The 21,996-nt window shown below is 37.7% G+C and overlaps 1 protein-coding gene across 1 annotated transcript; it reads right to left on the bottom strand.

Moving 5' to 3' along the window:
* Positions 1–2,301: 2,301 nt before the first annotated feature.
* Positions 2,302–21,996, bottom strand: mfng (MFNG O-fucosylpeptide 3-beta-N-acetylglucosaminyltransferase). The gene is made up of 8 exons (XM_015049193.1): positions 21,341–21,996; positions 14,964–15,009; positions 12,331–12,433; positions 8,666–8,819; positions 4,979–5,064; positions 4,087–4,252; positions 3,908–3,993; positions 2,302–2,823 (listed from the first exon to the last, which is right to left on the bottom strand). The coding sequence occupies exons 1-8, from the start codon at positions 21,731–21,733 to the stop codon at positions 2,763–2,765; spliced, it is 1,095 nt and encodes a 364-aa protein (XP_014904679.1). The 5' UTR covers positions 21,734–21,996; the 3' UTR covers positions 2,302–2,762.

Here is a 21,996-nt window from a genome sequence, read left to right as displayed (position 1 = left end):
TAACACTCTGCTTCCAATTGACCTGGTCCCCTGCTCCCACAGTTAGTCCTGTTTATGGACAGCAGGGGCCATAAATCTACTATAGTTGGGTCAAAGGCAAGCAGTGGGCAGGAGGACACAAGCCTCTCGCCCCTTTGAGCATCGCAAAAAAGAAGGGCAAAAAGGAAATATGTGCCGACAACGCATGGAAAGGCTTCTTTGAGAAGACCGAATGAGCAGACCACAAAAAATAAAAAACTCATTGTAAAAGTTTACAATAGAAGAAGGAAAAAACATCAGTCTGTGTGTTTAAACATTTTGTTGCGTATATGATACGAACATATGGAACTGCAATGGAGCTAAAGCTCGTCTGCACACATTTTAAAGAAGATGTTAATATAAATCCATTCCTAGAGTAGATTAATGAGTGAAGGACTCATTGAGAAGGTTTATGTGTAAACTGAAAGCTATTTATGTTTCAAGGTCCGTCCTATTTAATTGAGGAGAAATCCTTTTAATCACACATTTTTATTGTGAAATACGAAAGTGTCTGTTCTTTTTTGCTTTGCACTGTTATTCTCTGATAAAGCCAAATCAAGTCCTTGGTGTCACGTAAGGTTAAATTACGTGGAGTTTAAATGCATACAGTCAAGGAAGGCCGGAGGTTTCAGTGAACTTTGTGATTCTCGAGGCAACATGCTTTGACTTAGGCATGAATTATATACGCATCACTGCTGGCCGTCCTTAGCCTTAACAATAAAATATGAATTTAGTTTCATATGTCAAGCAAACACATACAAAGGGATGAGACAATGAAACTTTATATAATAATCTGGATGTTTCTATAAGCGCAGACACAAAGATTTGCTTCTCAAATAATTTTGCTTTCAAACATATCTCAGTCAAACCCATCAGACCAAATATGATGGGTGAAATCTGAAAAAAAAAATACCTTTAAAGATCTGCACTATTAACTCTTTAGTATGGAATTGTTCCACTCAAATGCATTCAGAGGTATCTCACTATAACAAGAAAGTTTTTCATTAAAACAAGAAAACTCTTGTGTTAAAGATACTAAACTCATTGAAATGAGAAAAAATTCCCATTATAGATGCAAAACTTGATGAAAAGTGAAAACTTTATCGCTAGAGATATAGAACAAGTTAACATGACAAACTTCCTCATTATAACAAGATACAAAACTCGTTGAAACAAAAAACTTTTTCATTTTAACGAGATGTAACGACTTATGTCTCTTCTTTTTACCCTGTTTCTTCTAGATAACATCTAAAAAAATGATGTTACTATCTTAGTGTTTTGTTACAATGTGTCTTATTTACAGGAAAAGATTTTTCGATTTTACTGAGATATGTCTCGTAATAACTTCTTAAAAGTCTTGTTATGACGTGAAAGTTTTCTGAATTTAAGTCCAAGCTCTGGCAGTTAAATGCTTCCATACTTCAACATCTTATTTCCCACTGATAAAATGTGAAACACACTGAATTAAACAAACGAAGGGGAAAAAACCCATCACTTTTCCCATCAATTCAACTTCCTATTTACTCCTCTCAAGTGGGTCTGCATGCTCCCATCATTATCTCTTAAAGTCACACGCTCATTCACGCTCTTTCCAAACTAACTTCCGTCTTCTGCAGGCAAGGTCAGACGCGGATGCTTCCGACAACGTTATTTGTATTCATCACGTCTCCATTCACACCAAACAAGCAAACTACGGGCCGGCGAGCCGCAGCAGACGCAGCGCGGTGTCATCACTCGCCTCAGGTGCTCTCCTCATGGCCCCCGCCACTCATTCCTACCCTAACGCCTGATTGCGTGCATATCATCGCGCCGTTGGTATTCTGAACCCGACCTGTCCGGCTTGATGAGATTTCCCTGCGAACGCGGGCCGCTTTCTTTTCTCAACAGGAGACCGGGAATGTCGGTTGCTCTCATCATCACACTTTGAGTGTTTTGTTGTCAGTGTGAAGGAGGGGAGGCTAGATGGGGGCGATGAATTTCAAAAATAAACACGACAATCAGGGATAGAGTGGAAGAGCGTTTTACTCTCGGGCGCTTTTCCGCCTCGAGGTGTTCAGGAATGCGGCTGACGCGTAGCAAACAGAAAGGAAAGGAGGAGGAGGAGGCGGTGGGCAGCGAGACAGATGGAGGGGTGGAGGGAGGAAGGGAGGAAGTGAGAAAATAAAGGAGAGGATGAGAGGTTTGGCCGAGGGAGATGTGAGTCAAGGCGGTTCATTGTGTGCAGGCTTCATGCTGTAGGTGCAAGGACGAAATCTCCTTCAGAACAGTAAACACACCACGATGCCGCGTTAGGCTCGACCCGTAACAGATCGCATTACTTTATTGCTACCCGCATTGATTAATGAACATTGTTGACAATTAGAATCATAATTTACATTAAAAAAGTAATTTCTGTTGAACTGAAACATTATTATCCAAAAATCTCTGCCAACAAATCATGAAAATCTTGAAAAAAAAAAAAAATCACGCATTTGTTCCCTTTATTAAGTGCTTAAGTTACAATAAAAGAGACAAAACATTATTTTTTGGAGGAGACTTCTTTACAGAGCTTTACGCTGAATATCCAACGCATTCATTAGTTGTGGGTGAACACAGTTTCATCATGTTGAATATTTGGTTCGACCCCAGTTCCTTCTGTGTTCCATGAAAATAAATCATGTTTTTTTTTTCCCGTCTGCGCAGAAAAAAATAAAACATCCAGGGAATTATTCTTTCTTTCTACCCAGCAGGAAAAGAGCTTTCTCTCAAGTGACCGGAGGACACCAGCTGGTGGAAGGATACAGGATGCAGTGGACAGTTTTAAACCTGCAAAAAACAGAGTAAAGAGTCACGTTAACGCCGGCAGGTCTTGAAATAATAGTCCGCAGAATGGCTTCACTTATAACCTGACGGTGATTCAGACCTGTGAGGATAGTGTTGCAGTAATCAGTGTAATTACAGATTAATTCATGGATGAGTTTCTCAACATCTTGTTGGGACATTAGTCCTAGAAATGTTCTTTAGGTGATAGAAGGCTGGCTTTGTAATTGTCTTTATGTGTCCCTGAATGTTCAAACACAGATATCAGGTCTGAGCAATGTAGTTGGTGCAATAGAAGTGTTTCCATTAGTGTTTCTATTTTAAATAAATCTATTTTAACACGACCTCATCCTAGTGCAAAAATGTCTTACATGAGAAAAAACACAAGATTTTCCAAAATTGCTGTACTTCCATTAATCAAATTTATTTTCATAATTTGAGTTTGGGCAATTCTAGGTTTAATGGAAACATCAGCTATAGTTGGATGCTGAGCTGAGATCCGTTAATACCAGGATTGTGGTTCTTCCACAGTGTGAACCTTGCTTCACGATCATCAAATATTTTCTGCAGCAGGGCTCGTTGCATTCCCTGTGACTTTACCCTGCCCTCTGAAAGCAGTACAGACTTCTTCTTCACCTCAAGGCCAACACATGCCTCATGCATTTAACATTTTCTCATGAACACGCCTGTACCGCAGCTTGGTGTGAATTAAATTTTCCCAGTATCCTCAAATTTTGGTTTTTAAAATTTGATTTACAATGTTCAAATAACATGCCAGATATCAGGAAAGTACAAGCACAGCTCAAGGCGATGTTTTTTTTTTGTTTGTTTTTTTTGCACCATAACCTTTCTGTAACAACTTTAACAATTTTAACATTAGCAAACACGAGCAGTGGGAAGTTCAACAGTTCATAGAAACAGCCTGAGTCTCTCTCGCACGTTGCTCGTCTACTGTGCGCGCCCACCAAGACCACACAGCTGCTGCCGGAGGCTTCGGAGGAATTCAAAGACACTAAATACGTTCATTTAGACAGTAGGACACTGCTCACATATCTCTCTCATTTACAAATGAATGGAAGGAGAGACTAACCTGGAGGGGTCCTCCTCCTTAGAAAAGCTTCCCTTTACCTCGATGCTGTTCATCTTATTCTCAAACATCCCATAGCTCAGGGTTACCTGCAGAGAACAAATGGAAATACGCACAGCAATAAGAGAAGGAGCAACCGAGTCGGTTTCTGCACGTTTGGCGGGGATTGTGTGTCGCCGTACCTGCTGCGGGAGGCTTCTTTGACTTATTAGAAGCAGGTTTTCTAGATGCGAGTGGAACAAAGGACAGTGGACCATAGCGACGCCCAGCATCTTCTCGACAATAAAGCCCACGGTGCAGTCGTCCGGGAGACGGATCCTGGCCGATGTCCGCTCGAAATGCGGGCCGCTGGAAGAGATTGCGTTTTTAGAGAACTTTGAATTTTGCTCTTTTAGGTGAAAACTTTATCCCTGAAAAGTTAAAATTTTATCGTAGAGGGGCATTTCAAGTGAATTTGCATTTTGTGGCCCATTAACTATGAGTAACTATTCATTACTCGTATTTTAGTGCTGACCGCCCCCCCCCCCCTCACCCCCACAGAACTTAGTATTTTTGGTCTGATTCCCCCAACATGAAGCCCTGGGCAGCCATTAGTCTCACCTCTTTGAATGCAGCATAAATAAAGTCTTGCAGACAGCAGAGATTTACCTTGGACTCCTGTGTTGTGTCTTAAACTGTTTAATACGCCTTATTAGTTCATTTTCTTAACCCTTGTGTTTACAAATGGGGTCCAACCAACCCCACACACCTAAAACTTGTATCATTTGCCTCAGTCCTCTACGTTTGCCTCAGTCCTCTACGTTGGCCTCAGTCCTCTACGTTGGCCTCAGTCCTCTACGTTTGCCACAGTCCTCTACGTTTGCCACAGTCCTCTACGTTTGCCTCAGTCCTCTACGTTTGCCTCAGTCCTCGCACAAGGGTTAAAATAAAAATCAAGATGCAGGTTAACACAGCTACAAATAGTTGCTTCCCTGTGAGAACTCTCAGGTTTGCAGGAACGTGCATCATATTGGCTGCGTGCTTCAATGAGACATACATTCATAAACACGTTTTTTTTAAAATATTTATCTGTACCTGGCCCAAGGAGACATCTTTTCTGCCAGCCTTCGACTCAGACAGAACCCGGCACCTCCTGTGGCGAACCAGAACCGTACGTTCACCTGACAGACAGCACACGGACGCACGTTCAATTCAGATACAGAGAAAATATACAGATATCTCTTTTTCATTATTATTTTAAAGTAAAAAAAAGGTTTAAAAATAATTGTCCTCATTTTTAAACATTAAAAAGGCTTAAACCAGCTCACTAATCTAATACGTGACACATACATCCACTACATGCTGACAGATATTACATCATGAATATGGTAAGATTCTGTTGTCTCATACATATCACATCTGAAAATGTGATATGTACTGAAAAACAAAGGTTTTTCAGTTTATCTATAAATAACCACTTTACCACTCATCAGATTCACAAGAAATTATACAGATTAGAAAAGGAGCTCCGCCTTAATTTCATCAATTAGGACTATGTTAAAACTGTTAAGTAAATTTGCCCTGTCTCTCACACAGAACATCAGAAGAAATATACGTCTGTCTCTGTCATGCATGACAGCATTTAGCTTTTCTATTATTTGCACGTTTCCCTCCTCCCAAAACCAGATTACTATAAGCTCTTTCTATCCTATTTCCTAAGGCATTTTATGTCAGTCCTGTATGAAACAGTTTCTTACTGGCATATATAAAGCTCAACATGTAGCAATATTAGGTCTGCAGAGGACATTTCTCTTCTTAGAGCTCTGTGTATTTGATGTTTTCCCCCTTTGTTCTGTTTTACATATTCCACTTTTTTTAATTTATCCTGTTCATTTATTTAACTTGTATCTTAAGATTTTTACAGACAGATTTACAGACAGGTCAATTATTTTTGCCTTTAGTTTTTACTCATAGCTTTAAACTTACAAACAACAAAGTCCAAGTAACCATTTGGACTAAAGCTTTTTAGATTTTACAGAATATCAATAAACAATGCCAATCCATTCACTTCCAGTATTATTTTAAGTTTATTACATTTAAATTCACCCATCCATTGGCTGCAGGGTTGTGGGAGTAAATCGAGGGATGGATGGATGGAACCTGATTTTTCTTTCTTCACAGACTATCTTTCTCTCATTATACTGTTAGAAAATGGTTACAGTTTGTAAAAGCTACATACTGCAGCTTTCAAGAGCAAAGTTCAATTCATCATCTGAACACTTAAAAAGTACAACAAAGCTTGGTCGTCCACCAAGACTGAACATACAGCCAGATCTAAAATGAAACAGTTTTAGCTAAACATATTCATGTTGACTATGGTGGCCTAATCAAAGTCCACCCTAAATCCACTTGGAAATAGCTGCGCATAGAGGCTCTCCATCCGGTCTGCCTGAACTCGTTCTGTTGTTAAAATGTCGGTCTCTCCATGTGCAAATGTAGTAGAGACGTACTGCAAAAAAAAAAAAGAACAAACCTGCAGCTGTAACTGCAGGGAAAAGTGGTTCTGCAGAGAGACTGAATACAAATGCACATCAAACTGCAGACTTGTATTTATACGGACATTTGAAGCTTGTGTTTCTTTTTCCTTCAGAGTTATGAAGGACTCTGAGTTTGTCTTCCACTGTAAATCCTAATAAAGTTAATTAAAGTATCAGATTGTAATGAGCCAAAATGTAAACTTCAAGGAATCTGAGTGCTACTGCTGGCAGCATATATGTTCAGAAATGCAATACTTTCTGTGAATTACTTTCATTGAATTTTAAACTGCTTACACCATTCCTTCACTATTTCTTCCCAGCCTCTATTTTAATTTGGTTGTTTCTTTATTTTCCTCTTTCTTCCCCCCATTCCTTCTTTCATCCCCCTGCTGCTTCTTAATAGTGCCAGGAAATCGAAAAGAGACGTACAGCTAGTAGATACCAAAAAAGAGAGAGAGAGAGAGAGAGAGAGAGAGAGAGAAAAGGGAGGGGTAGAGGGAGAGGAGCCTGACATTTGTCTTTATTTTCTCCTCCAGAGAATGAGCGAGCTAAAGGAAGGAAAGAGAGGGAGCAGGAGAGTAACAGGAAGCAAAGACTAATAAAGATCTGTTTTCAATATAAATGGATGCAATCAGAGCAGAGAATGTGACACCAAAGAGATGAAGAGAGCAATTTCGAGATACGAACAAGAGATTGAAAAGTGCAGAGAGCTTACTTGAATCATGATGCACTTAAACGCAACATAGGCATTAATTCTGTTAGCTTGTGGACGAATTTGTGCATACAAACGCACACACTCTCACACGCACACACACTCAGACATGAATAGATCTATGCTCATTACTACCCTGAAACCCAGCACCTGTTGTGTATTTAAAGAGACCTCATTGTTTGTGAGCAGCGCTGCTTTTATGTGCATTCAAATCAGATGCTAATCACTCAAAAATGCTCCCCAGGTGAGCCGATGTCACAAACACAAATTATTTGCATTCCTCTTTTCTGGTGCCCAGTGACTGAGCACATGGATTTTGAATGACTGCTGTAAATATTTAAATATTTGAAAGAAATTGCGTTCCATGACTAAAGTTCATAAAAACGTGGCAGGATTTTTCAGACTACTGAGCCGACCGGAATAAAAGAGCCACACACTCAAACTGTATATTGTCTATAAGCATGTCCAAGTTGTTATATTGAAAGATTTTTATTTTACTTTTAATGAAATACTTACTGGTAATATACACAATAACGCAACATAAATACTTTTTCCAAACGGCGCCTGTAACATGCCTGCTCAAAAAGATCTACAGTAGCCTACAGGGAAAAGTCTGTGATGAATATCTTCACACTAAAACCACGAGAGTCGTCTTTTTCTGGGTCTGAATTAAACAGCCTCTGTGTTACTTTGTGACACATTTTGTCGATCTTTCTTTTTTGTTGCCTCTCTCAATGTCACGTTGGTCTCTAAACGGATTCACTGTTGTGCCGACTGCCCTCTTCATCACGCAGGAGTCCAGCCTTTGGTAAAAAGTCATCTATTGGCCGCAACGCAGTGTACAAAGTGTTTGAAGAAAGTAGCGGTTTGTGGTCCAGAAATTACAGTATTTATGTGTTTATTTATACTATGTTACAATGGTTAGCATACATCTACTAATCTGCTAACTTGCTAATAGCAGAATAAGTTTTTCATTTAGCACCTTTTGGCATTTTAGCTAACTTTTTTAAAATATATTTTACTGATCTTCAACAGGGCTAAAAGGCCGTTGACTGAGGTTACAGACATATTAAGCATTTCTTTTGCTCAGAATCAGGATAAAACACAAAAAGCAACATAACATACATAGACTGTCATTATTAGTTTCTCTCTCATCCACTAAATTATGTTGGAAAACATTTTCCCAGTCTTCCACTGTAGCCGGTTGAGTTTTATTCATTCTTGCTGTAACACTTAGCTAATGTTAATAATTAGTGAAATGAACCTTTTGCTAGCTGTACCCAGCACTGCTATGTTGCCTAGAAAATTTGTGACAAACCTTCAAGTGTTTTTTTTTTATTTCAGTATATTTGCCACATGCAAGATGTTATTGACTTATGTAATTATTTAATTCAAATAAATATATGTAGTTTTAGTCTTTACTTGCCTTTATTTCTTCTTAATGTATCACTACAGCAAGGCAAAGGTATTAAAGTTTTAGGGCTGAAATTCAATAAATAAAAAAGTGAAGAGCACAGTATATAGTCAGCGTACCGTTTTATTTCCGTCCAGCAGTTCGTGAGCAGTGATGGGTTTGTCCAGACTCGGCTTGCCCACGTAGATGTCGCCCTCCTGGGGGAACGTTGAGAGCAGAGAGAGGAGACCCTCGGGGTTCACATAGTTATCATCGTCTACGTGGCAAAACCACCTGGAGAAAAACACAACGAAGGAGAAAAAAAGCTTATACCTATTTGGATATTTTCAGCCAGGCACATTAACGCTTTCAAAAGTGCTTTTTCACTATGTTGGCTCATTCTTGCAGCACTACAAGAAGACAATGTGCAACAGCTAAACCAAGTAATGACTGAAGTCAACAGTAAAACTTTATAGTACATTTTTTGTTACTGCTTTGCATTTATTGTTTTAAGCTTAAACTGACATTGTGTGAACACTATGGAGCCGTTGATTTGTATGCTAAAGATCCTTGAGCGTTAGAAAAGTTGCTGTCTTGAGAGTGTTATTGGAGCAGTTAGTTTGTCTCCTATTCATCTTGAGGAAAAACAGAACATAAGCATTATAATCCATCTCCCGTTAGTGCCCCAATTATTCCTCTGTGATTGCTTTCTCACCAGAGAACCATGTGAAGTCCTCAGAGTTTTCTGTATTAGCAAACAGAAAACTCATACCAAACCACATTAAGGGCTATTTTGCACTATATATATATCTACATAATTTAATCTAAGTCAATTTAAAGAAGATGGGTTATAAATTCCAGAACCAAGAGGCGTGGCTATAAACCTCATAAAGGCTGCTTTAATCTATTGTGGGAGTCTTATTATTATACATATTTTTATTAGCTTTTTGTAGTTTGAAGAGATAAAACTTTACTGTTAAATTCAGACATCAACACAAGTTCCCTTAAAGTTAAATTTTGATATCACTGTGCCACTTAGACACGTACATATTCATTATGGACTTGAATGTCATGTTAATTTAGGGGTCTTAATGGGATTAATCATAACGCTGCAAAGAACTTGACTGATTTTAAAGAACAGTAATTGGGTATACAAGTTTCCAAAGCCTAATCCAACCAGGGTCAAGATTATATATACAGCCTCAAATGTGTCCTTGAATATACTAAGATTTGGTTAAATGTCCCCATAACTAATTCACACACAAACCATGTGTGGATTTTTTAAACCATCAGGAACGTTCTTCAATAATTCTGGCTGCATATTAAATGTGTTACAAAATTAAAAATTAATTTTCTCATTAAAAAATCCCAAGCTGGAACCTTTGTATTCATTTGTTCCTGGTATAACCGTAAAGCTGACACACAAGCAACATTTGGAAACAAAAACAATGGACAACAAAATTAACCCTCTGTGAGCCAAGAGCAGCGTGTCATTTTTGCTTCAAAATATTATCTGATGGGACGCTGGAAAAGACTGTGGTGGTGTACAAGTTGTGCAAAGAGGAGTTAGCTAATCGCCGGAGATACCATCCCAAAGCTAAACAGGTAGCAGCAAACACAGACGTCTCCAATGTCAGCTAATGTCAGCGTTCACATTTCAAAAGAAGTATTTTTTTCAAAGGTCTTGCATGAATGGTGGGTATAAAAGCACTTTGCACCAGTGTGATGGTTGAAGAACCTAAATAACAGATTAGAAACAATAAATATCTTTGTTGTTGAGCTCATACGTCTATTTATTCATTAGTTTAGTAGTGAAAAGGGTTTCTGAATTTAAAGTATTGCTTATTTGGTTGATTCATGGTTTTCAATTAAAATGTGAATAATAGAAATTAATTAATTACAGACCTTGCAATTAACACCATTAAAGATTTTAATCGAGTCTCTAGTTCAAACACATAATTACTAACCAAAAACAAATGTAATATTGAAAATGAGTGTATGTAAATGTCTAAACGCTGCTATATTTACATATAAAAATAGATTTTATGAAAATCCTAACTCCATCTCAAAAAGCCCCTTTCTTCCAAACCTCCATCTGCTCCAGTGATAATACAAGACACACATTTTTACTTTAGTTTTATTCCATCTTACTAAAAATTACAATAAATTGTTGGATGTCAGAAACTTGTGTGGAAAACTTGAGCAGCATTTCTTCTCCGTGTCATTTCCTTAACAGAGTGCGGGGAGGCCTGACTACAAAAACTAAAAAAACACGTTTTAATTTAATGACGCATAGATGTACAAGTGGAGCTCATCACTCTTTCCTCCCACAAAGTGTTGGTAAATGAGCTTGGACCATCACAAAAGCTCTGGAAGGACATAGGATTTTTTTGCAGAGTGGCTCTCGCTATAAAGCTATTTTTGTTCTGGGTTTCCCTCTCTCATCCAAGCATAATTTTTCCGCCATATTAAACCCAGCAATCAAGCAGCTTGATGTACTTCTCCCATACCAATTAGTGGACATAATGACAGAGCCCCCTTCTTTTTCTTCCAGACCAAAAACACGTCATCCACAACATCAGAGTCCAAGTAACAAATCTGTTGGTTCCAAATGAAAATCGTGTCTTCTTTTCTCCCCCCCTCTGCCATGCTATCGGCCAACGAGGGCCATTTTCCAAACCAAACAGCTTTAGTCTCCACTTCCACTGGACTTCAGTGAAACCGGTGGATGTTTACTCAGTTTGGGTTGGAACCAGGCTGGGGGAGAAAAAAAAACAACAAACAAATCCTTAATTTTCTCTGCCATTGTTACAGCAGTTCGTCAGGGCCTTGGTCACACAAGCAAGCACAAGCTGTTGAATTTAAATGTATTTTCCACAAATAAAACATATATTTCACACTGTCAGTATACTGTTGAGGAGCCTTTATCTGTATATGTGCTATCTAATGCAAATTTAGGCTGGCAACGAGCAAAATACTGGCGTGTTGCCGAAGATATTCAAATTCACATCCGGTAGTAGGATTTTATTATTCTAATGTTGTGCTGTTTTGTGTGAACAAAATGAAAAATGAGGCTCTTGAAGCAAATAAAAAGTATATGGTATGAATTAAGACGTTATCATGTAGGAGCTACATAAGAAAAATAAATCACCAGGGGTACCTATGGGGAGCCAAATACGTGAAAAAATATTTGCTTCTTTAGAGATGTCTTGTTTTTGTTAAGGAAAGAAATACTATCCAAAGCAACCTTGTCCTGTATGAGAATATATTTGCCCCAAATTTCATAATTAATCACCAGCCACACACACGTTTGCGTGGCTCTTTGTGCTGACTTTCCATAGACTTCCATTCATTTCTACAGCCTAAACATAACCTTAACCCTAACTAAAACTCAATTCACATCTTAGTCCTAAACCCCTGACCCAAAAACAGCGTTTCCCGTTGTGGGGACGAGGCTTCGGCCCCCACAAGGAGCAGTGGGTCCCCCCAACGTAGTATGTGTCAGGAAAATGGTCCCCACAAGGTATTACAAACAAATGCGCGCACACATACACACACACACACACACACACACACACACACACACACACACACACACACAGGCCTGTTGAATCAGGAAATCACTTAAATAGAACCTGTATGACAACTAAGATAACGAAAAAAGCAAAATGTCATAAAAAATTTCAACAGATGATAATGACATTTATCGGCCTAACAATGGGTACAAAGTCATTCCTGTAGTTTTGGGACTTCATCTTTAAATGAACTGTGAGGAGTCTGGTATGTGGTCTGCAGTGCGTCTTACCTCTTGTTTGAGGCCATGAAGCCGTCGTACTCGACGGACATCTTGCAGGACAGAGCCTGCTGGCTGTGATCTGATTGGCACCCCGTTACCACCATGTTATAACCTGGACAGCGAGGGGATGAAAGTAATATTAAAAAACAATCAGAGGACAGCTGTAAAAAGATGAGTTCAAATGGAGAAAAGTGGAAATAAAAATAATGCAATTACTTGAGCAGAGAATAAGAAATTAGATAAAGAAACAATGAAAACGAGTGTTTGGCACAAGCGCCTCGGACAAAATGCAACCCCACATTCGGTCTTCAGCTTTTTCATAAAACCTCTCCACATGATTTTGAGGCCCCAGCGGCAGTGATCTGCTTCCATTTAGCTGCTGATTTAGGGTGATGAGGTCTGGCCTGGCACTTTGTGTTTAAATTGACCATCCATTAGCTGTCATATCAGCTGGCGAAATAGACTAGAAATGAGAAGCTGGCTGGAGACGAGGAGCCTGTTTCGAGCATTACAGCGGATGTCAAGCGGTAAATCTGCCTCAGCGTCATCGCAAGCAGCAAATGTGTGAGAACGGACCGCAAGGTTGTAGGTTTTGAGGGGCATGCTGTGTACATGCAGGTGGATGTCCTTCAAATTCGGACTGGCGTGCCTCTCTGCGCCTGTCATGCTGAAAGAAGTAAATGTCTGCTCATTCCGTTGGTGTGAGGATGATTTATGTGGGAAAAAAACATTGAAAGGAGATAAGCAGATATGATAGATGTGCCTTAGAGCATCAAGAGCTCTGTGGCTACATGTGGCTCTATGGCCACATGTAGCCGCATGTGGCTCTTAGAAATTTAGATAGGAAATGTTTTTGATCATAGACCAATGAGAAATGATCATTTTAGGAGTTTCTCCATAAGTTCTTTTGCAAAATGTCCATATAGAGACTTTTAAAGTAACTGGCTTCTAATATGCTACAAACCTGTCTTGATTTTCCATACCTATGCCAAAGGCTCACCTCATTCTACAAATTTGTTTTTTTCTCTTGTAATAGATGAGACATTTTGTTCTAAAGTATGAAAACAGAAAAAACAATCTTACTTTAATTTTGACAGCTATCATAAAATATTTTCTGTAGTACATGTTTTGCAAATTATCTTTTGCAGCTCCAGGCGAATGTTATCTTGTAGCAGCTCTTTGAATGGAAGAGTTTGCTGAGCCCTGATCTAGATATATATATATATATATATATATATATATATATATATATATATATATATATATATATATATATATATATATATACAACGACTTGTGAATGTATTTATCAATCTTGCATCCCAAATTGTATGTCTTTCAGTGGGATTGTCATAGAGCAACTGAAATAATCTGTAACTGTGAAGTGGAAGGTATCTACAAAGAAAACTGCAAACTATTTGGTGTTAATTTGTATTCAGTCTTTTTACCATAACCCTTCTAAATATAACCCAGTCCATCTTCAGAAGCCACCTTATAGGTGAATAATCAGAGAAACAATTAGTAGCCATGGTAACTCAAGAGCTGCAGAGATACAAACCTGAGTTTCTATAGACAGGACTATTAAGGGCCTTGTACATAGGAGACAAGTATCCCGCTCTGCTTTTTACAAATTTGAAAGGAAAGGGATGAGACTAAAGCCTTAGTTCAGAGAAAGCTAGAAGAAGTCATATTTTAAGTTGCTAAGCATGTGATCAACAGGCACGGAGTCAAGACCAGACCTTCCAAGAGCAAGAACAAAACCAGACCTTTCGAGCCCAAGGCCAAGGCAAACTGTTTAGAGTTTAACTATTTTTTGAGCACCACAAAATGCAAAAATGAATTTTAAAAGGGTTTATTCTTCAACCCAAACTATTTTTTGGTATTAAATTAATAATTGCTATCATAATCTAAAAAGTTATTAATTGCAGCCACATATTGACACACAATCTCTAAACTTCATCAACTTACATTGTCCAAGAGGTGAATGATCAATTTGGAAAACCAGTGAGAGAGTAATAAAGATTTGTTACGTCTAACATGGAGTCGAGACCAGTTCTGCAGAGACCAAGACCAAAACCAAGACCAAGACCTCACAGTCCAAGGCAAAGACCAGGCCCAAGACCAGGAAACAAATAAAATTGAGAACAGTCCGGAGCCCTCATGTCGTCCCCTGTGTCTGACATGGTGGTGGCTGCATCATGCTGTGGGGATGTTTCCTTTTACAGGTGAAATGAAGGTAGGAAGGTGGATGGAACTAAACATGGATGAAAATGTGCTGGAGGCATCATCAGGGTGGAGCCTGGGCCGCTGGGCAGAGGTTGACCTTCTGACCAGAAACATAAACCCAGAGACACAACAGAGCGCTTTAGACTAAAGCATATTCAGATGTGCAGCGGCCCAGTCAAAGTCCATATATTCAATTGAGAATCTGCTGACTTTTCAGACTTTTATTTGCAAAAAAATGTAAAAACCATAGTTGTTTTTCCTTCCACTTTGAAAATTGCACACTACTTTGTGTTGGCCTGCTTATCAAAAGGCACAATCTGTAGAGTTGATGGTGTATGAATACTTTTGAGAGGCAGTGTAGATGTTTATTAAAGTGTGCCTCTTAAAACTGTGTTAATAATATTGTAACTACTTACCATTTGAACTTAACTCTTCATCCTCTTTGTCTGTGAAAATGAATGTCTAAAAAAAGAACAAAACACAAACACATTCCTTTAATTACCGCTGGTTATTCTTTGTTTTCTTCTACCACATATTCTAATTAGGGGACAATTATTTAAGCAATTATATTTCAAGACATGCTACCCACTTTACATGAAGCCAATTCGGTGAAATATTAATATTGTTCCCCAACTTCAGGCTGAATAATGAACAGCACAACAACACATATGCAGAAGCACACACAGTCCAAGAGGCTCTATGAAGCATCACTTGGCTGAATCAGTCTCATGTTTACCAGCTAATAAACCGTAAATCACATATTGAGATTCCTCCTTATTTCCCTCGTTTGCATCCAACCAGACAGACGGCTGCAGAAATCAAACTGCAGTGCGATACTGCCATCTGGTGATGCAGAACTCCCCGGAAAGGAAGAAATTTTGTAACAAGTGGATTTCATCATCAGGGTAATCTTTTTAATACTAAATACCATTGTGTTTGTACCAGTAGTTAAGTTTAAGACAAATGTATGTACATTGCACAAAAGAAACATCCAAGTTTTTAGGGATTTTTTTTTTCTTTCGGTATAAAACACTTTACAAATACATATTTTACCTGCTTTTTTAAATATTGCAGTAAAAACTGAAAAGCTTGTCATGTGATATTTGTTCAACAACTGCTTAACAAAAAAACACCATTGTCTTGATTTTATGAGATTTCTTAGACATTTAAAAGTTTCTATAATCATAATACTGGTTTTTTTTGCGTTTTTGTGTGTGTGTGTGTGTGTGTGTGTGTGTGTGTGTGTGTGTGTGTGTGTGTTTTCAAAACTGATCCAGCGTGAAAGGGAAGAGTGGAAACTTTAAGGTGTGCAGGTCTCAGAAACTGATGAGGTTTGCTCCGAGGGTTTGGGGAAATGACTCCATTTGCACAGTTCATCAAGCTGAACCGTTTGGTGCGTTCGTCTGTCTCTGCCAGCGGGGCAATAAATAACCTCACAGTGAGACAAATCACCTGTTAGATAAGATAGAAACAAACACTAACTAATGTTTTATTCAAAGGGCCTTAATTAATGTTTTGGATCCAGTATAAGCACCTTAAATATTCAGTTCCAGATATGTTGAAGAAGGTTTTGCCCAGTGTTAAAGGATGTTGACGAAAGCATTAGGATGAAGCTACAATTCAATATTATTATTACTATTAGTAGTAGTACTTGATAAAACATGACAAATATTTAAACCATAAGTTTTGATTATTAATGCATGATATGATACTAACAGTTGAACATTTTAACATCGGTATCGATCCAATACGTAAAAGTTGATGTGACCAACCGATATTTATTTTTATCTTGTTGCCGTCTGTTTCTGGTCTTTTTTTTCCCTTCAAAGGTGTTGAAACAGTGGTGAAATATATGTATAATATCTGTAAATATCGGCTACAACAGCGATATTGACATTGGATATCATTATCGGCCCAAACTTTTATATTGGTGCATCCCAAGTTTTGACACCTGTAATCTTAGGATAATGCAACAAGATGACAGAAATAACATCAATGTATTGGTAAAAGTGGGAAGAAGACCAAAGATGCATTACTTTAATTTAGAAATACATTCCCAGTAAGAAAAGTTGTAACGCTTAAAATATCCCTAATTCATAAACTGTGTTTGTGATATGAAAATGTTTTGATGTTGACAGCAAGAAAATATCAAAGTATTTTTTGCCATTTACATGTAGATTTTAACTGCTTTGAACTAGACTCAGTTAATATCATTTTCAAAACAAACACGCTGCTAATAGAATATGAATGTAAGTTCACATGCATTAACTTTAGTTGAGATTTTAAACTCTCTTTATATATATTTAACTTCATCATTAGTTGAAATATTCCTATTGAAATGAATAAATATGATAAAAGTCACTATAATTATTCTTATTTGAACAGCAGAACATGCAGGGAATATTCTTATTTATTGTAGAATAACTCACTCCAGGTTTAACCAGCTGGTCTCAATCTAAAGTGGAGCCAAATAATTACAAATGCTCTTTTGTGTGTGTGTGTGTGTGGGTGTGTGTGTGTGCGTGCGTGCGTGTATTTTTACTAATAGTTTAAAGGTTTTATACATCTACGATGTTGCTTCAAATAACTACTATTCAATATAGAGAAATTTAAAATATTCTGAACATGTAAGACTTTTCAAAGAAATGGCTAAATGGAGTCCAGACGCCCTAAAACATTAAAACTGTCTTTTAATTTAACTCTGAGGTGAAAAACGGAAACTAGACATCAACTTTAGCATTTAGCATCATCAGTCACTCCTGTAGTGGTATGCACCACACAGGCCATGCCGCCCTGGCACAGAGCCATATCATCCATCGATAATAAAAAATAAAAACTGAATATAATAATCCACTGATTACCTTTTTGGTCTATTTTAACCGAGCTAACTAAATTGGACTGTCTGTTAAATTGTGAATTAAACTCTGAATGGGTCACAAAAACTTTACTATGCCAGATTTTTTTATATTTATTTTTTTTCTCATGTTCATTAATGAAAAATCAATAAATAAATGTAAATGCTGATGATCAGTCACATGACACCAGACCATCTACTGTGCTTGTGTGTTTATTACAATTTTCAGCTACTTTCAGTGTAAGAGGCAAATCCTCTATTGAACACACCATTAACTGTTTTATTAAAAGTGAAAGAAACTTTCATTTTAATCCTCTTTCTTCTTCCAAGCAATGTCAGTCACTCAATAGATTGTCAGTGTTATATAATTTTAATAAGAGTGAGACTCTTCTCTGCCTCATTTGTCGTCCCAAAAGCTCTTTTCCAAACCTGATTCAATCCCTCCCTGTCACTCCTTGGTCAGTTAAGCTGAGCAAAGGAAGAGGACTAATAAGACAACTTTTCATCTTGACTAATTCCCCCACAGCTCACAAAATGTTGGCCTGCAGTGCCTTGTAAAAAGAGTCAGGCACACACCATTATTCTTGGATTTAAAAAGGAAAATGGTGACGAGTTTCAGTGATAACGCCACAGTCCAGCAAGATAACGACTCAAAGACACATCGATTTTAAAATGTAGAATTAAACCTTATAGACACTGATGGCCCCAACACCAGCCTGATGAAAATCTGTATGTTATTCTTTAAAGGGGTGGTATTATGTGTTTTCCAGACACATAGTGCCATTTTATAGCACAATCAAGTAAATATGTTACCTTCAGTTGTTCTAAAGATGCTGCATTCATCAAACATAAAAGATATTTGACTTATTAATCTGACGCCTTGAAATTGGGTCTCTGCCTCTTTAAGAAGCTCCTGCTCTTTCTGAAACTCCACCTTCAGGAAGTCATCAATCACAACAAAGTTCCACTACGTGTTTACAAACATTCTGAGGAGCGTTGGACTGTTACGCCAGGTGTTTGCTAATTCCTCCTGGTTAGTCTGAAGGAGCTGGTTGAGGAAATAACATTATAACTTAATATAAAGCCAAAAAAAAACTAAAGTAAATTTGACATAATACTGCCCCTGGTGGTAGGTTTTAAAGAAAACCTACCACCAATCCTGTTAAGATGGCTACAGAAACCAAGAGATTGGCAGCAATTTGCCTCAAGACTTTTGGTCAAATATTAGTTGGGGTGTATGCATATACCTGTGTGTATATAATTATGACCGTTTGTAATTTAGAGGAAATATTCGATAATTTCTAACGTGTAGTCTGCTCGATTCTTGACTGACCTGTTTTTACTCAAGTAAAATAAAAAGCAGCCATCCAAAAAAAATTACTCAAGTAAGACTAAAAAAGCATTTGCTAAAAAGTATAAACAACTATTGAGTAATTGATCAAATTATCTATCATTTAATATTTCAGAGTTACATACAGACAGACAAAAAATATATATCTTTTTTCCTAATCAGTTTCAATAAAAAACATGAGAAACGTTAACAAAAAATGCAGGTGTGTGTCTTTGTCCGGTGAATTTTTGGTTAAAACATGTTTGTTGTTCATTCAGTGGGTAGAGAATCCAGAAATTTTACTTAAGTAAGTGTAGAAATACTTCATAATAAAATTACTCAAGTAAAAGTAAAAAGTACAACATAGTAAAAATACTTCTAAAAGCACATTATTTTTAAAAGTTACTGAAGTAAATGTAAATGAGTAAATGTAGCTATTTACTACCCAACTCAAACATTTGTACATGTATATGTACACAGGGGGCCTCTGTAATGACCTTTCACCCTGCTTCTTTCCTCCTAGCAGGGTGTTAAGTATGACGAGGTTCATTCTGTTCTGCAATCTGTGTCTCCACTTCCTGTTCTGTGACCAGTTTCCGATTCGGTATTGTTAACAGAGTGGCTGCGCGGCTGCTGCTTCCCCTCAGCCGAGGCAGCCTGCCTGCAGAGCTTCCTGTGTGTTTGTGAACGCTCTGCTGCTGCAGTGCTGCATGTCGTGTGCGTTCCTGTGACTACATGTGGCCTGGTTTGAAAATGTAAACAGTATTTGAGAAACAGTTTAACTTTTGGAGGCAAGGTAAGGAGCGGGGAACGATAGAGCAAGGATTAAAAACAAAAAAACAAACAAACAAACAAAAAACAAGTTACTGCTGTTTTTGTTAAAATAGAGGAAGCTACTGTCTCTTGACCTTCCGTTTTCACTCATGATTATGACTTTTCTTCAAAGCCTCCATTCTAAGTCACATTAAGGAACAAAAAGCAGGAAATGACACGAGGAATGCTTTAACAAAGCAGCAGTCATGATTGTGTATTTATTTTTGAATATACAACTCTGTTTGATAAACGAGCCTATATATAAGTCAATTATGATATCTGGACCAACTCAAATGTTTTGGATTTTTTCCCAAACTCTCCTCGTTTTGAGCCCAGCTGGACAAATCAAACGTCCACAGACTGGAGATGTGGCTCTGTGACATAAACACATATTTCATGTGAAATGTTTTGACCTGCAGTTAACGCTGTGAGGCTTGCTGGATTTCAGCAAAAGTATGCTGTGTAGAGCCAAAACAAAAAAGACTAATCATGGTAAAGTCACGTTGTGTTACTCGTAATCTTTAAAAAATAAAGTGCTCTAACTGCAGAATAAACACAGCAAATTGGTAGACTTTTTGACAGAGGCTGCAGGGTTTGATATCTACAATATTTATTAAGCTGGAATAGAATCCATTGCTGAATCATTTTTGTTGGAGAAATTTGCATGCAGGCCCTTTTAGCAGGTTTTAACATCATCTAACCCTTCTAAATGTGTAAAAGTCTCTATAAAACTTTGAAAAATCAAACTTTTAATCTGAGTGAATGTATGCAGTGGACACAAAGATACTTAAAAAAAACATAACTGTTTATGTTTGGGAGTATCACCAGTGCACTGCAAAACTACAGAAGTATTTTTGGCCTAGTTTCAAGCTAATGTCTCGTTACACTTGAAATAATTCAAAAATAACCTACAAGTAAGTTTTCAGCACAATGTTGGAGCTTGTTTTAAGTCAATAATGCCTCAATATTGATGAAAAGTTACTATAAGTGAAATAATCTGCCAGTGGAACAAGAGAACAAGATATTTTTAGCTTGTGGGGAAAATTTGAAAACATAAAAACTGGAACTTTAAAGAAAAAGTGTTTATTTTTCTACCTCTCCAAAGCAAAAACTAAGTGGAACTTTTCATACTTTGAAAACCAAAATGAAAATAACTAATATAAAATAACTTTTGGTCTAATCTGTGTTTTATTGTTTTCATTTTCATCTTTTATTTCTTTATTTATTTATTTATTTATTTATTTATTTATTTATTTATTTATTTTATTTTGAGTGTTCATTGATTTTACCTGTACCTTGTTTTAAAGTGCTTTATTAATAAAAGTAGTAGTAGTAGTAATAGTAGTAATTTGCAAAATAACAAAATCAGACAACAGAAAAAATATTCTCTCAATATAAAATTGATGAAACTTTAACAGAAACTGCAGGTGTGTGTCTGTGTCTGGCGGATTTTTTTGGTTAAAAAATGTTTGTTCTCCATTCAGTGAAGTTATTCACAGTTAGTCAAGTGACAGTAGTGACACTTTATCATAACGTTACTCAAATAAAAGTAAAAACAACAGAGTCCAAGTAATCGAAGCCAATAACGACCCTGATGGATCGAAGAAAGTTCAGTTCAGTAAAAAAGATACATTATTGTAAAATAGACTTATTAAACTATTATATCTTCTGTATCAAAGGGTATTAATTTAATAAAGTGGCAGTCATTTAAGGTAACATTATTGCATTGTTTGAACGTATCAGGTCTCCTGTCAGGCAGCTGTGCTTTTTGGCTGAGAAGTGATACAGACACTCACGTGCGCCTTGGTCCTTGAGATCCAAGTGTCCAAAAGGAGCGCGAGACGCGTCTTGTGGAACCTCGCGGTGGTTTTTACAGCCACGTAAATGTCATCCAGTCTGAGTTTGGGCTGCGTGGCGTGGACGCGCTTAGCCACAGACTCTCCTCCGTTATTTTCATTAAGTTTGGACTCTCTTCCGCCGCCTTTGATGCTGCTGCTGCTGCTGTTATACACCGAGCGGTGTGCGGAGGGAACCTGCCCGATGGAGCCATGGCGCGCGCCGGCCGACGGGTGGTGAGCCACGTTTGATTTGGTAAAGCTGCTGCTGCGTAATTGAAAATCCACAAAGACAACAATGAAAAATGTAAAAATTAGGACAACCAGGCTCCGACGGGTCCATCTTTTATGCATGGTGCGCCCAAAGGAAAAAAAAAACTCCTCAAAGATATTAAACTATTATAACTCTGTTTTTCTCATTTTAATCCAAACGTTTTCGGACTAAATTTGTAGCGGTTCCTCCTCCATCCGTGTGCCTTCTTCCTTCTTTACTGTCACAGTTCCTTTTATGCTCTCAACTCTTCTGACGGTTTCATGACAATCAGAGCGATTTCATAATCCTGTTCAATTTTTATGGGGGGGGGGGGGGGGTTTTGAAAAAAAAAAAAAATTTTTTT

Source organism: Poecilia latipinna, unplaced genomic scaffold, assembly GCF_001443285.1.
Source record: "Poecilia latipinna isolate Pla-1442-1.1 unplaced genomic scaffold, P_latipinna-1.0 Scaffold932, whole genome shotgun sequence".
Taxonomy (NCBI): domain Eukaryota; kingdom Metazoa; phylum Chordata; class Actinopteri; order Cyprinodontiformes; family Poeciliidae; genus Poecilia; species Poecilia latipinna.
Note: the sequence above shows the minus strand (reverse complement) of the source record. Positions and strands in the feature narration are given on the sequence as shown.

Bases quoted from the DNA above. Each gene is read 5' to 3' on its own strand.
- mfng (XM_015049193.1), bottom strand. From the start codon at position 21,733: ATGCATAAAAGATGGACCCGTCGGAGCCTGGTTGTCCTAATTTTTACA. The intron at 15,010-21,340 runs GTGAGTGTCTGT...TTCTTTTTTTAG, and splicing joins TCTCAAGGACCAAGGCGCAC to ACATTCATTTTCACAGACAA. The intron at 5,065-8,665 runs GTACGCTGACTA...GCTGTCTGTCAG, and splicing joins TGCTGGACGGAAATAAAACG to GTGAACGTACGGTTCTGGTT.